At 43.3% G+C, this 14,701-nt stretch overlaps 2 protein-coding genes across 2 annotated transcripts in view; both read left to right on the plus strand.

Annotated features, from left to right (window-relative positions):
• Window positions 1-14,358, plus strand: part of LOC308296676 (caspase-8-like) — a gene marked incomplete at its 3' end in the record, with an annotated part of 38,938 nt that extends 24,580 nt beyond the window's left edge. The window contains exons 2-6 of the mRNA XM_080740004.1: window positions 7,757-7,923; window positions 11,058-11,359; window positions 11,709-11,905; window positions 12,959-13,064; window positions 13,784-14,358. Of these exons, the coding sequence (XP_080596130.1) occupies window positions 11,065-11,359; window positions 11,709-11,905; window positions 12,959-13,064; window positions 13,784-14,358 (1,173 nt within the window). The 5' untranslated portion in view covers window positions 7,757-7,923; window positions 11,058-11,064. The remainder of the gene's footprint in view (window positions 1-7,756; window positions 7,924-11,057; window positions 11,360-11,708; window positions 11,906-12,958; window positions 13,065-13,783) is intronic.
• Window positions 2,263-5,278, plus strand: LOC308296674 (caspase-8-like; the record flags this gene model as incomplete). The annotated part of the gene is made up of 5 exons (XM_080740002.1): window positions 2,263-2,557; window positions 2,953-3,020; window positions 3,445-3,550; window positions 4,250-4,805; window positions 5,155-5,278. 5 exons carry the CDS (start codon window positions 2,263-2,265, stop codon window positions 5,276-5,278), a joined length of 1,149 nt encoding a protein of 382 aa, XP_080596128.1.
• Window positions 14,359-14,701: the final 343 nt, after the last annotated feature.

The raw sequence follows: 14,701 nt of genomic DNA on the forward strand, positions 1-14,701 counted from the left end.
TGTGTGTGTGTGTGTGTGTGTGTGTGTGTGTGTGTGTGTGCGTGAGCGCGTGTGTGCGTGCTTGTGTGTGTGTGCGTGCGCGCATGTGTGAGCTTGTAGATCTGCTATTTTCACTAGTTTGGGTCCCGGGGCAAAATGTCTAATCTCTCTTCTGGGTCTGGACCTGAAAGGTTTGGAAGCCACTGCTCTAGGGAAGTAATTTAGTTTGACAGGTAGCTGAGTACTGGTCCTCTGAACATCTTAAATGTCCATCATTTAGTTTGACAGGTATCTGAGTTCTGAGCCCACCCAGACTAGCAAAGTGAGCTGGATGGGAGAAGGTAAATCCTAGTAGTGTTAGTCTTAGTATTTCTTTTAAGCGATCTGTATAGTTTGTATAGGAGTTGCGACTAGTTACGATAACTGTCGTCAAAGCTAGAACGTTTTTATATGTGTGTGTGTGTGTGTGTGTGTGTGTGTGTGTGTGTGTGTGTGTGTGTGTGTGTGTGTGTGTGTGTGTGTGTGTGTGTGTGTGTGTGTGTGTATACAGTATATATACCAGTAAGACTCCCTAATCGGGAGATAAGCGACCGTTGGTCGCTTATCTCCACAAATAGGCCAAAAGTTTGTTTTACCAATTATTAAGACATACGGGCAGTTGACAGTTTGCCATGGTTACTCGTTGAAGTTGAATATCCATATATGGAGATAAGCTACGCATCACACTAAGTCTGACCTCACCAGCCCATATTTGGGCATGAGCAACTTATGTCTCCATATATGGAGATATGATGACATCACACAGTCCTCAGCCGATGATGTGGCGTGATGTCATACAATACACAAACGAGCCCTACAGTATAAAGGGGCAATTCTTGCCAGGAAAGAAGCATTTCTTCGACTCAGACCTTATCGCCAGGGTTGGCTTATAGCAGCTGTCGGTAGGACCATATATGGATTCTGTTAGTGTGGATCTCCTAACAGGGCATCATCTGGGATACCATCCCTTTTATGCCCATATATGGAGATCCCTAACAGAATCCCTTTCATGCCCATATATGGAGATCCCTAACAGAATCCCTTTTATGCCCATATATGGAGATCCCTAACAGCATCCCTTTTATGCCCATATATGGAGATCACTAACAGCTAACAGAATCCCTTTTATGCCCATATATGGAGATCCCTAACATAATCCCTTTTATGCCCATATATGGAGATCCCTAACAGAATCCCTTTTATGCCCATATATGGAGATCCCTAACAGAATCCCTTTTATGCCCATATATGGAGATCCCTAACAGAATCCCTTTTATGCCCATATATGGAGATCCCTAACAGAATCCCTTGTATGCCCATATATGGAGATCCCTAACAGAATCCCTTTTATGCCCATATATGGAGATCCCTAACAGAATCCCTTTTATGCCCATATATTATGGAGAAATCCCTGCTCTGAGTATCTGACATCAGTGTGATGTCACCTGTTTATGCCCATATATGGAGATCCCTGCTCTGCGTATCTGGTTGCTATGGTAAACAGTTGGTTGCTAGGGTAAAAAAACATGGTTGCTATGGTAAACAGTTGGTTGCTAGGGTAAACAGTTGGTTGCTAGGGTAAAACCATGGTTGCTAAGGTGGTTGCTAACGTACACTAACAAACCAGCAACAACAGACTGTTGCCACAGCAACGTACACAAAGGTTTGTGTACACATGTGGTGTGATGTCATACTGATGCGGAGATATGAGCAGGGCAAAGGTGTGACGTGTGACGGACGGACGGACGGACGGACGGTGGAGGTTTTCATAGTAAACTGCTCCCTGACGGTCGCAATAAACAGTGGTTGTGGTTAGGCATAGATTTAGTGAGGTTAGGGTTAAGGGTATAGGTACCGTCGGACTAATGGGACGTCGAAACAATAACATGGCAGTGATGCATCGAACATGGGAAGTGAATTATTACTTTATGATATCATGTGCCCCCTGTGTGGCTCTCTCAGCTTTAGTGCCCAGTTTTCTCCTATTCTACAACTCTGTTATGGTGCCAAGTGCCCACTATTTATAAAAGGGGGTTGTATTTTTTTAATCTACTGTTATTAAGGCATTTCTTGGGGCCCCTTGTGGGGTTAATGTCATTCCAAAGAGATACAGGAAGTATCACTACGATCTTAGGAAACATGCACACCAGTGCAACTCAATTAATTTGAATAAAGTAATGTTTACTTCATAATAATGCCCTTTTTTATTCATTTTTTAACACTGTTCCTCTCTTCAGGTTCACCATGGCGGCTAAAGATGCAATTGTGCGTAACAAAGTAGTCCTTCAGGACATTCTGTGCGAGGACCCCAAACGTATCCTTGACACAGTGATGGCCGCGAAGTTTATAACCACCCGTGAGCAGAGAAATCTGACCAGCATCAACCAGGGCAATGTTGAGTCCCAAATCTCTGCACTCGTGGACAAGATTATTGGAAAACCAGAAGACACTTGCAAAGCCTTCGTGGACCTCCTTCAAACTGATGCCGTCATCACCGAGATCCCTAAGCTGGCGCAGATACAGTGGGGTGACTATTCAGGTTTGTTACCGTGGCCTGATGATACTACTTTAACTTAACAGTTTTCTGAAAAACGTTGTTGTTATATCAGCTGTTCTCAAACCTTTTCATGTCAATGACCCCAAAATGATATGTATTTGATCACAATTGTGTGTGGTTTTAAAATCGTGTGGATTTGTGGAGACTGTCTTGATGAATAGGCCTACAACTTGTAATAAATAATAACATAAGCTTTCTTTTCTACAGATTTTGTTTTCTGAATTTATCCAAAACTCAATGCAAAATGTCCATTTGAAATCTTAGTAGAAATAGGAAGCTCCTACAGTATATACAAACATGTAATCTGTGTACCTCTCTTATTCCAGGAAGTATGTTTTGGAATGTGATTTTATTATAATTTTGTTTTTTAAACACAGGTGGTCCAAGCAACAAGGTCAGAACAGATGGTCCTCCCTTCCACAACAAAGCGCAAGAGGCAGTATTTGTAAGTAGAAGTAGTGAAACATTCACACAAAAAAAAGAAAATACAATTACAATACCGGTATTAAAAAAACAACTTTTGCATGCAGATTGTAGTAACTGTGTATGTTCCATAACTGAAAAGCTTTTGTCCTAATGAAGATCTATTGATCGAAACGTTGACGCAATAAACTTTATGGAGCGTAACCAGTGTGCAGACTCTACTTGTCCTCCATAACTGAAAAGCCTCATGCATGAACTTAACCTGACTCCGCCAGATGGGGCGGTATTGAGTAGCATGAACTGTGCTCTGGTTCTGGTACAAGGTCAACTAAAACGAGATCCAAGAAAGCCTCACATTTATATAGGAAATCTTTACTCATAGCATTGTAGTGTACCGTTGTGTATTAAGTGCAAAACCTCTAAATCTGTCTTTTGCTGTTTTTCAGGACGATCAGTACAAGTTGACCAGCAAACCTACAGGCCTCTGTGTGATCATGAACAACGAGAACTTTCCCGGCTCTAAACCCAGAGCTGGAACAAACCAGGATGCTGGTATGAATGTTGTTTGGATGCCATGGCACTCTCATGCTCTTACTGTTGGCTGTTGTAATGTTGGTTATCTACTCTACACATTAACAGGATTGGTTCTTGACCTTTTCTGGCCGCAACCCAGCAATTTGAACTGGGGACCTCCCCCCACTTCCCCCACCCCGACAAGCACTTTTTAGGTTGTAGCAGGAGTTGAGGCTTTAAATTCGTTTTTTGATCTGCTATTTACACACTCTCTGCCTCTTTCTTATATTATTTCACGACAACAAATAGTTCACCCAAAAACGTATTTCCTATCAATTCACCCCACGAATCCTTGAATTCATGGCGTTCTTTTCTTTTTTTTCTTTTGCATTCCTGAGGCCAATAATTGATAGGAAACAAGTCATTTTTTGAGTGAACTACTTCAGTATAGTTTTGTTGATGCAGTAATGGTCTTTTTTTGTATTAGAAAGGTCTTAGATTAGCCTACTATAGCCTACTATTTCTTTCCATTTGATGTATTGATGTTGATATACCTTGCTTATTGTTAGTCAGAGTGTCTGCTAAATGCTCTTGTCTCGTAAGCTGCTCTTCACAAGCGTGTCATTTTCACATCTGAAATGTAAACATGAGATGTAAATGCTGTAATGGTAGTGTTTCTTTGGAGGTTGAACATTAATGATTTATGTTTGTTTGTTTGTACATTTTCCTGCCCTGTAGTTGATTTGGCGCGTACATTCAGCTGGCTGGGCTTCAGAGTGCTGATGTTTAAAGACCAGACCAAGATCCAAATGGAGGAGACGCTGAAACTCCTCTCATCTTTGGAGGACCCCGGCGAGCTACGGAGGTACGGGAAGGTATGGGAGTGGTTCGGAGATGAGTTCACCAACTTCAAGGTTGACGATCCTCCGCAGCACGGAGATGCCTTCGTCTACTGCGTCATGAGCCACGGGGAAAAGGGTGGCGTATTCGGGACCGACTGGGGGCGCCTCTCCATCGATGACATCACCGCAACGTTCAGTGGGGTGAAATGCCCCCTCCTCGACCAAAAGCCCAAGGTGTTCTTCATCCAGGCCTGCCAGAACGAGGGGAAGGGTCAGCCCGGGGGTCAAGCAGACACCTCTGCAGAAGATGACGCCGCGATGGTCGTGAAAGCCCAGGGGGATTTCCTGGTCGCCATGGCCACCGTGGGGAAGTATGATGCGAAGAGACACACGATAAATGGGACCTGGTTCGTGCAGTGTCTGTGGAAACGACTACGAGAGCTCTGTCCCGGGTAACTGTCGAAATCATAATCACTAAGCATATGACACAGACATTAATATAAAACCATACTTGAAGATGTTTCTAAGGAATGCTAAGTCAAAGTTGATCAACAATAATCATGTTTCGATTTTCATAATTGCCTTCATTGCTGCATGTACCAGTTTAAAGCTGTTGGAGTGTTCTAAATCTGTGTGTGTGTGTGTGTGTGTGTGTGTGTGTGTGTGTGTGTGTGTGTGTGTGTGTGTGTGTGTGTGTGTGTGTGTGTGTGTGTGTGTGTGTGTGTGTGTGTGTGTGTGTGTGTGTGTGTGTGCGCGCGTGTGCGTATGCGTGTGCGTGTGCGTGCCGTGTATGTCTCACAGTGGTGCTGACCTCATGTCCATTCTCGTTCGGGTCAATGACGACGTGGCTCAGAAGGGCGCTCAGATGCCTGAAGCTAAGACCAGCTTCAGGAAGAAGCTGGTGTTCACGCCCATCTCCAAATGATCCCAAGCGACAAGGTCACAACGTTGATTGTTCATGAGTTCTGTGCATCGTCTGGATGACAGTCAACATAATTACATTATAGAACAGTGATTCCCAACTTTTTAGCCTGTGACCCAAAAGAGAAATCTGATAATCGCCCAGGACCCAAACTAAAAATAACTAAAATAGCGTTGTTTGAGCCACTTTGAGAGCTATTTTCACTACTTCCTAATTAGCATAATATTTTATTAATGGCATTTCTTGGATATGTTTGGTTGGTTGTTAGATTTGAAAAGGTTTTCCATCTTTTGAAATATATATTTTATTTTTGGTATGGGTCCTGTCCCACTGTTTGGGAAACAGTGTTATAGAACATGGGCCTTGTTTTTATTTTATTTCATTCCACGTCAGTTGACAACTGTTGCCAAGTGACAATGATAGAGCCTGGCAGCTAGCCTTTCTCTGCAGTCTTATCTATTGTACCTCACAGTGGACTTTACCCTTTCTGCCACAGTTGCCCCTTATTTTGTAATAGTTTACAAACTTAAAACCCATATTATGGTTGAGCGGAGTCGCTCAGGGCTCTATACTTGCGTATTTTCTGTTCTCTGTTATGCAGGGGAAACTTTTGCTGAAAATAGCCTATATATCTACAAGCTCACAACGCGTCACAGCACGAAACAATCTGTCATTTTCTGCAAAAAGCTTTCCCCCACAATACGGATACTGGAGCTTAAGTGGTTGATACTGAATGTACTGAGTAATGTGAAAGGTTGTTTTTTTAAACCTCAGACCAAAGGATAGAGAGTATTTTAGATATTGTCATTGAACAAGTGAATGAGATAAGTTGTATGCATGGGTCAATAATCTCAGCTACTATCATGTTACTGTACACTTCATTTTAACATTAGGGTAACCCTAAATACATATATGTGCATAATGCTGCTGTGCATGCAAAGATGTTGATTTAAACATTTAACAAATTCAGCGAATAACGTGGTTTGCTGTAACAGTAATTAAATAAACATGAGACCAAAATCTTTCCTGGACATTCCCAAAACATGCATGAAAGTGCTTAGGCCTCAGGCAATGGACATATAAGGGACCATCTGAAGTTGGCAACAACAGTTTCTTGGTGCTAAAATCAATTTGTTGCTGAAAATCTGATGATTGTAATTGTGATATATTACGGGAATGTTTCATAATCTTACATAATCAATATTTCCATTACATTTGATATCTATTTTTCACAGTGATGTATTCGCTATATCATTTGTTCAATACTTGCCGTGCCTGACCGTTTTAACACAATTTATTTTGTTGTTATTGTTTGTTTGTTTCAATTATTTTTACTTCCCCCTCCCATTTTTCCTTAATGAACCTCAGGTTAAGAGTATTTTGAATGTTCGGAAAAGTGCTACACAAGTTTGATTGATTGTATTATCGTTCATATTTTGAATATTGCTGTACAATTTCTTGGTATAAGCTGTTCTATATGCCATCGACAGAATTTCTTTCTGAGAATAAAATAATATTTTTACTCAATTAATTTGCTTTATTTGACGGTACTGAAAGCTGTTATTTTTTTACATCGAATTGGTTTCATTTAACTCGTTTAACACACATTAAGTAAGATCCTTGACATCATGAAAAATATGGAAAAAACAGTGCTTTACTATCACTTTTCCTACCGGTCCAGGCGCATACCACATACCGGTAGGCTCAGTGTAGCCTGACAGATTCAATTCCCAATCCCGACTACCTTTGCTGCGTGTCACTCTCTCCCCATTAGGGGCAGCTTTTATTTGAGCGTGCATGCACTCTCTTTTCACATTTCCATAAAGTATTTTGCAGAGAAGGACAACTGAACAAAGGAGAGTAAAAGACAGACAGACAGACAGAGACAAAGAGAGGAACATAGTGGCAGAGACCCATGTCTTATCAGATCTCCTTTATCACCACAGCCTTTACCACAAACTGCACAGGCTTAACACTTTCTCGCCTGCATGTAAAAGACAGACAGACAGGCAGGGACAAAGAGAGGAACATAGGGGCGGGGGGAACGTGCTGCTCCGAGGCGTGCACTTTTCTAGTTTGACATGAGATCTGTTTTTGGTCCAGAATTCCATATATGGCCATGCCTATTGTTGACATCACAACTATGTAAGTGAACACTGTGACAAACAACTCCAGTGCACAACAGAGACTGGGTGGGGATTTCATCTGACCCTCATCCTGTCATGTGGGGAGAAAGAACCAGACGAGCGGGCTGTGATCCAATTACAGCCCACCACTACAACCTCCTCCTCTAAATGAAGAAGTTTCTGACAGTTTATGTTGTAACCTGTTGTTGCTGTGCAAGCTGTAATGGTTTGACTGGTGGAACTGACACCTTATTAGGCTGTGAGGATATGATTGAATAATATGTCTAAACAGTCACTGCTGTATAACTCCAGTCCGTTTTGAGGGCTTGAGAACCAGATGTGTGTTGTATTTCAGGTGTCACATTTCTATGGTCAGGGCCCGCCTCCCCCTGCCAGGCACTGGAGAACTCTGTGATAAAGTAGAGTCAGCTTTCAAAACCGAAACTAAAATAATTCACAGTGAAGCAGCCTCCAGCAGCCTACAGACTGTGTACCTCCAGGGAGAACTTTGTGACAGCACCAGTAAGTCTCTTCTTTTACTGTATATCACTGTGTACTTTCCAGTTGCACGCCAATCTGAGGATGTATTGTGATTTAAGGCTAAGCCAGATGTTGCTTGCGAGACTTGGAACTCAACTGTAGCCTGTTTTTTTCCCATCTCTCTGTCTTTTTTTTCTTTCTTTCTTTTTTTTTTCCAAGCCCAATGTTGAGAGGCTGGGTCTCATATGACCCAGATTCTGTCCAGCACAACAACTTCCTCTTCTGAAGAGCTTTCTGACAGTTTATGGTCTAACTTGTTGCTATGGAATGTGACAGGACACAGGATGTGGCACGGCATGTTGTGGGCATGTCATTCTGCTATTTCCTGCGCACAACACGCACGTGTGTGTGTGTGTGCTCGGCTGACATGTTGAACTGTTAGAGCGGAGTCGTCTGTCACTCAAGCTTACAGAGAATAACTAATAGTTATAGTGTAGTGTAGTTATTATACAGTCGTAAATACACTCAACTAATTAAGGTGCAATCATCCTTAATTACACTAATTAAGGATGCAGCAATAAAAATAAGTTTAATGCTTAAAGGATGTGTTCTGCAAGATGATATAAGATGGTACCGTTACTGTCTACTTGCTCTGTGTCTCAGAGGATTGATTGATTAATTAACAAGTGTGGTACCTCCCCTTTTAGAGAATACCTACACACTCCTACACACTCACACAATACCTACACACTCACACTAGTCATACCTACACACACACACACTGACTACGGAGTCCACGTATGGTATTGCGACGCCCCAAAATCCCTTAAAACAAGGCTCCAAACAGCCCAAAACAAACAAATTAGGGTCCTGCTTAACCTTTCCTATCAGAGTAATCTCACCCCCACTAGTCAAGCTTGGTGTCAGGCATATTCGCCTATGTTTTTTTCACCTAGATGGATTACCTGAGACCTTTCAGGTGTCAGGCATATTCGCCTATGTTTTTTTCGCCTAGATGGATTAGGTCTTTTCTGCTGTCAGACTGTCCATGGTTCCATATTATCCCTTTGTCATTTACATATTATATTTACTGTGACAGTGGTGTCAAACGGTCACCATTACAAACGGCATTCATTAGCTTTTATCAAACTACAAGCCCACTTTGTTCTGTCTTTGCTGCCTGTATCAGCACGAGTGAGTGGTGCGCTCTGAGCTGCCCAGTCTGTGCACTGCATGCGCCTCAAAAGCCCCTTTTCCACTGACATGGCCCAACACCACACTACACCACACCGCCCACTTGTGCCAGGTTTTCCACAACAAGGATCTGGGTAGAGTGGTGTGAAAGTGGTACTAAACGTGGTATCCACTCCAGAGTAGGTCTGAGCTAGGCCAAGCAGGGCCAAACACTTCATAATGACTGATCACTCACTGACTTTATATTTAGACCACCTGGATATAGTTGTAATACATGATAATAGATTATATTGTGTTATAATCACTGTTATAATCTATTATAGTGTATTATAATTATCATAGTAATGCATTATAATAATTTATAGTGTATCATAATCACAGTTATAATCCATTATAGTGTATTATAATAAGGATAGTTGTAATACAAATTTATATTGCATTATAATCACAGTTAAAAGGGTCAATTTGTTTCTTTAATACCGATAGGGGTACTTTTGTGTAATGGAAAATGTAGATATTTTATGTGGTGCAGTGTGGTGCAGTGTAGGCCTAGTGTGGTGAAAAGGGGCTAAAGAGAAGACGCATCAGAGAGAAATTACATTGTGCTTTAGGAGGACCAGGCTGTGGACTTTTTGCCCTGTGCAAAGCCCTAATGATTCCAATAGTTCTAACTTCTAATCTGTATTAATGTGATTTCTATGGAGTGGCAGTGCATAGGATAGCCGTGATTGACAGGTAACACCCACTGGCATGCAAACATGGACAGTCTGAGGGTAGGCGAAATGGCTCTTCAACAGCGGCGAAACGGCCAGACAGGTTAGGTGAAAACACTCTCCTCCACGGCGAAAGTGCCACGCGAAAAGACCATATCCATGTAGGCGAAAAAAACATAGGCGAAAACGCTGGTGACCTCAAGCTTGGGGCATTCTCTCGCTCGAGGCAGAGTCTGATAGCTTACGCTTCTGAAGGAAGAAGGACAACCCGAGTGGGCGTTCCCTTTTCTTTGACGATGGCTAGCCAGAATGAGCGTGGGGTGGCTCAGAGTAGAAGACAGAGTACAGAATCTTGCAATGGGCCTGGTGTACAAGATACACTACACCACTAAGATACCCATGTACCAGTCAAAATATTTTAAAACCATAAAGGATGTCCACAATTACAACACCAGAGGCAGCGCCACAGATCATGTGTCAACCCAGAGTCAACTCAAACAAAGGGTCAAACTTGTTCTCCTGCTATACCACCAAAATGTGGAACGCCTTACCGAAGGCCTTAAAGGAGTGCCAATCCCTAACATCCTTTAAAACCTCCCTGAAAAACCACTTACAGGCGGCAGCCGCTCAAAACTGGTTATAATAAGCCTAACCTCCCCCGGACCCTTCTATTTTTGTCTCCACCAGCCGAAGGCAGGAAGAGACTATGTTTTCGCCTCCGTCCGTCCGTGTGTGTGTGTGTGTCCGTCCGTCTGTCCGTCCGTCCGTCCCTCCGTCCACAAAGTTTGTTACCAACTAATCTCCGGAGGTGTTGGCCCGGTCGCTGCCAAACTGAGCACACGCACTCCCTGGATGCCAATTCAGAACCTCTGCCCCACATTTTTCACATGGGCCTGTTCTAGCGCCACCTGGAGGCCAATTTGTTCAAAACTACCTTTTGGCCAGTACTCCAACAGATTTTGTCCAAAAATCACGCAAATCGGTAAACAGTATCTCTACAGTCATGTGATCGACATGGATCAGTCTGATTGTCCATATTCCATCCTGATTGGCTAAAATTGGCTTTCAAAGTTTGTAAGATTGGTCAGTTTTGAACAAAATGCCTCAAATCACGAACACAGCGTGCAATTTTTGTGAAATTGTGCACACACATTCCCACTAGGCAGAGGAAGAAATGCCACTTCAATCTTTTTAAATCAGCCTCATGGTGGCGCTATAACAGGCCGCCTTACTTTCCCTCATTTTTTTTAACACTGTTCCTCTCTTCAGGTTCACCATGACGGCTAGAGATGCAATTGTGCGTAACAAAGTAGTTCTTCAGGACATTCTGTGCGAGGACCCCAAACGTATCCTTGACACAGTGATGGCCGCGAAGTTTATAACCCCCCGTGAGCAGAGAAATCTGACCACCATCAACCAGGGCAATGTTGAGTCCCAAATCTCTGCACTCATGGACAAGATTATTGGAAAACCAGAAGACACTTGCAAAGCCTTCGTGGACCTCCTACAAACTGATGCCGTCATCACTGAGATCCCTAAGCTGGCGGAGATACAGTGGGGCGACTATGCAGGTTTGTTACCATGGCCTGATACTAACTTAACACATTAGGACCTGAGGCCGATTCTAGAAATGTCTTCTAAATCCTAACAGTTTCCATGTCAAGGACCCCAAAATGATATGTATTTGACCGCAATTGTGTGCGGTTGGAACATTTTTTGGATTTGTGGAGATCATTAATGAAACTTGTAACATATAATAACATAAGCCTTTGTTTGCTATAGAGCTTGTTCTCTTAATTAATCCAAAACTCGATGCAAAATGTCCATTTGAAATCTTAGTAGAATTAGGAAAACGGCAACTCCCACTTATAGAAAAACATGCAATTCATGTATGTTTTCTTTTCTCTTTTTTTAACACAGGTGGTCCAGGCGACAAGGTCACAGGTGGTCCAGGCGACAAGGTCACAGGTGGTCCAGGCGACAAGGTCACAGGTGGTCCAGGCGACAAGGTCAAAGGTGGTCCAGGCGACAAGGTCACAGGTGGTCCAGGCGACAAGGTGGCAGGTGGTCCAAGCGACAAGGTGGCAGGTGGTCTTCCTGTCCAGGAGCTAGTATGTGTAAGTAGAAGCAGTGAAACATTTACAAAAAAAAAAATAATAATACAATTCACCCTTTGCTAGCCATCTGGTTGGTCCCTGACTGACCAACCAGCAGGCTCTATCTGCCTTGTCCCGCACTGGTTCCGCATTTTTTATGTTGAATTTGCATAATTTTTGGAGAAATAAAAACATTTAAAAACAGTCACTATAGTGTGTGCCAGCGCTAGTCCATTGTAGTCCTTAGCGGACATTTCTTGGGTCAAAACACAGGTGTTTCAATTGTTTGATTGCATATAACTAATGCTTTACTCCAATCAGAACACCTGTGTAAGGCTGTGTTTACCCAAGAAATGGCCGCTCTTAGAACTACATTTGGCACACCCTATACTGCCACTGAGCAGCTCCATTTTACTGAAACCAAGTTTAAAATTAGAATTGAACACACAGAATAACAATACAAAGCAACTGAATTAAAATGATAGTGGATGGAGTGTCCCGAGTGTCCCACCAAGACACAGCAACCAATGAGTGTGATGAGGGTGGGGGACAACAGGCGGGACTTGACAAAGGGTGAATTTGCAATACGGTATTATAAAAAAATGATATCCTTTTGCGTATAGTAACTTTGTATTTTCCATAACTGCCAAGCCTCATGCATCAACTTAAAGGGATAGCTCATCCCCCAAATGACTTTGTCTATCGATTACTCTCCATATGTAGACTTGAGTTCATGGATATAAGCCAATAATTTGATGACCAGCAGTGGTTCCCTATGGAGACACAAAGAGCCTGCTTTGTTCCCTATGGAGCCATAAAGCGTCTCCTCAAATTATTGTCTTAGGAACGCGACAAAAACTAAAAGGATATCCAAGAATTCAAGTCTCCGTGGGGTGAGTAATTGACAGAAAATAAGATGATGTGAACTATCCCTTTAACCTGACTACGCCAGATGGGGCGGTGTTGAGTAGCATGAACTGTGTGTGGTCTGGTTAGTTCAGGATCATGCATTGTAGTGTATCGGTGTGTGTATTAAGTGCAAAACCTCGCAATCTGTCTTTTGCTGTTTTTCAGGACGATCAGTACAAGTTGAGCAGCAATCCCACAGGCCTCTGTGCGATCTTTAACAACGAGATCTTTCCCGGCTCTCCACCCAGAGCTGGAACAAACCAGGATGCAGGTATGAATGTTGTTTGAATGCAGTGGCACTTGACTCTCATGCTCTTACTGTTGGCTGTGTTTCAATATTGGTCATCTACACAAGAGTGGTTCTCAACCTTTTCAGGCTGTGACCCAGCAATTAAAACCCACAAATAGAGAGGCGTAATCTTTCCCCCCACCCTAACAAGCAATTTTACAATGTAAAATTTGTTTTCTCACATTCCCTTTAGACCGAGTGGGCGTTCCCCTTTCTTAGACGATGGTTTGCCAGATTGTTTTTTCTCATGCCACTAAAGCTTCTTTGAATTGACAAGCACTTGGAATGTAGGAGTTGAGGCATTACATTTAGTTTGACTCAGTTCCACATAGCAGATCTACAAGCTCACAATGCCTTTTGAGCTGCGTTTTGAGCTTGTAGATATTTCCACACCTTTTGCCTCTTTCTTATATTATTTGACAATTTGGGCAATGTTTGACCAGGTCTTAGAAGTCCTTCATTTCTCAATTCACTCACTGTCATCTGGGGACCCCCCAGGTTGGGGACCCCCCAGGTTGAGAAGCACTGATCTACAGATCCTTCTCCGACTGCAGTGGTCATAAACTGCTCTTCACAAGTGTGTCAATTTCACATCTGAAATGTAAACATGAGCAATGCTATGGTGTAATTGGTAGTCTTTCTTTGGAGGTTGAACATTAATGAGTTCTGTTTGTTTGTTTGTTTGTTTTCTTGTCCTGTAGTTGACTTGGCGCGTACATTCAGCGGGCTGGGCTTCAGAGTGCTGATGTTTAAAGACCAGACCAAGATCAAAATGGAGGAGACGCTGAAACTCCTGGCGTCTTTGGAGGACCCCGGCGAGCTGCAGAGGTACGGGAAAGTGCGGGAATGGTTCGGAGACGAGTTCACCGACTTCCACGTCACCGACTACAACCCTGTGCAGCACGGAGATGCCTTTGTCTGCTGCGTCATGAGCCACGGGGAAAAGGGCTGTGTCTCCGGGACCGACTGGGGGCGCCTCTCCATCGATGACATCACTGCAACGTTCAGTGGGCTAAAATGCCCCCTCCTCGACCAAAAGCCCAAGGTGTTCTTCATCGAGGCCTGCCAGAAAGAGAGGCAGGGTCAGCCTGGGGGTCAAGCAGACAACCCTGTAGGAGATGACGCCGCGCCTTCTTGGAAGGTCGTACAAGCGGAGGCAGACTTCCTGGTCGCCATGTCCACCGTGGACAATCATGAGGCAAAGAGACACACGATAAACGGGACCTGGTTCATGCAGTGTCTGTGGAAACGACTACACAAGCTCTGTCCAAGGTAACTGTCAAACATCATAATTATCCAATAGGGTATATGCACAGTAGCCATTTTGGAGATTAATTCAAATATGACACATGAATTAGCGTTCTCAAAGTGCCTGTAAATGAAGGCCAGGCCCTAACTGGGCCGACCTGAGGCCCGGCCCGGCCCGACTACTTAGCATATACATTTTAGGCCCTACCCGGCCTGAAAACAAAATTTTTTCATTGAGCCCGAGGCCCTGCCCAGCCCGACTAATTAGCATACATTTTAGGCCCTACCCTACCCTAAATGTCGGGTCGGGTTCGGGTATGGTCGGGTTCGGGCAGAATTTGAGAACTCTTACACGAATATAAACCGACACT

This window comes from Nannobrachium achirus (genome assembly GCF_963921795.1).
Source record: "Nannobrachium achirus genome assembly, chromosome: 13".
Classification (NCBI taxonomy): Eukaryota; Metazoa; Chordata; class Actinopteri; order Myctophiformes; family Myctophidae; genus Nannobrachium; species Nannobrachium achirus.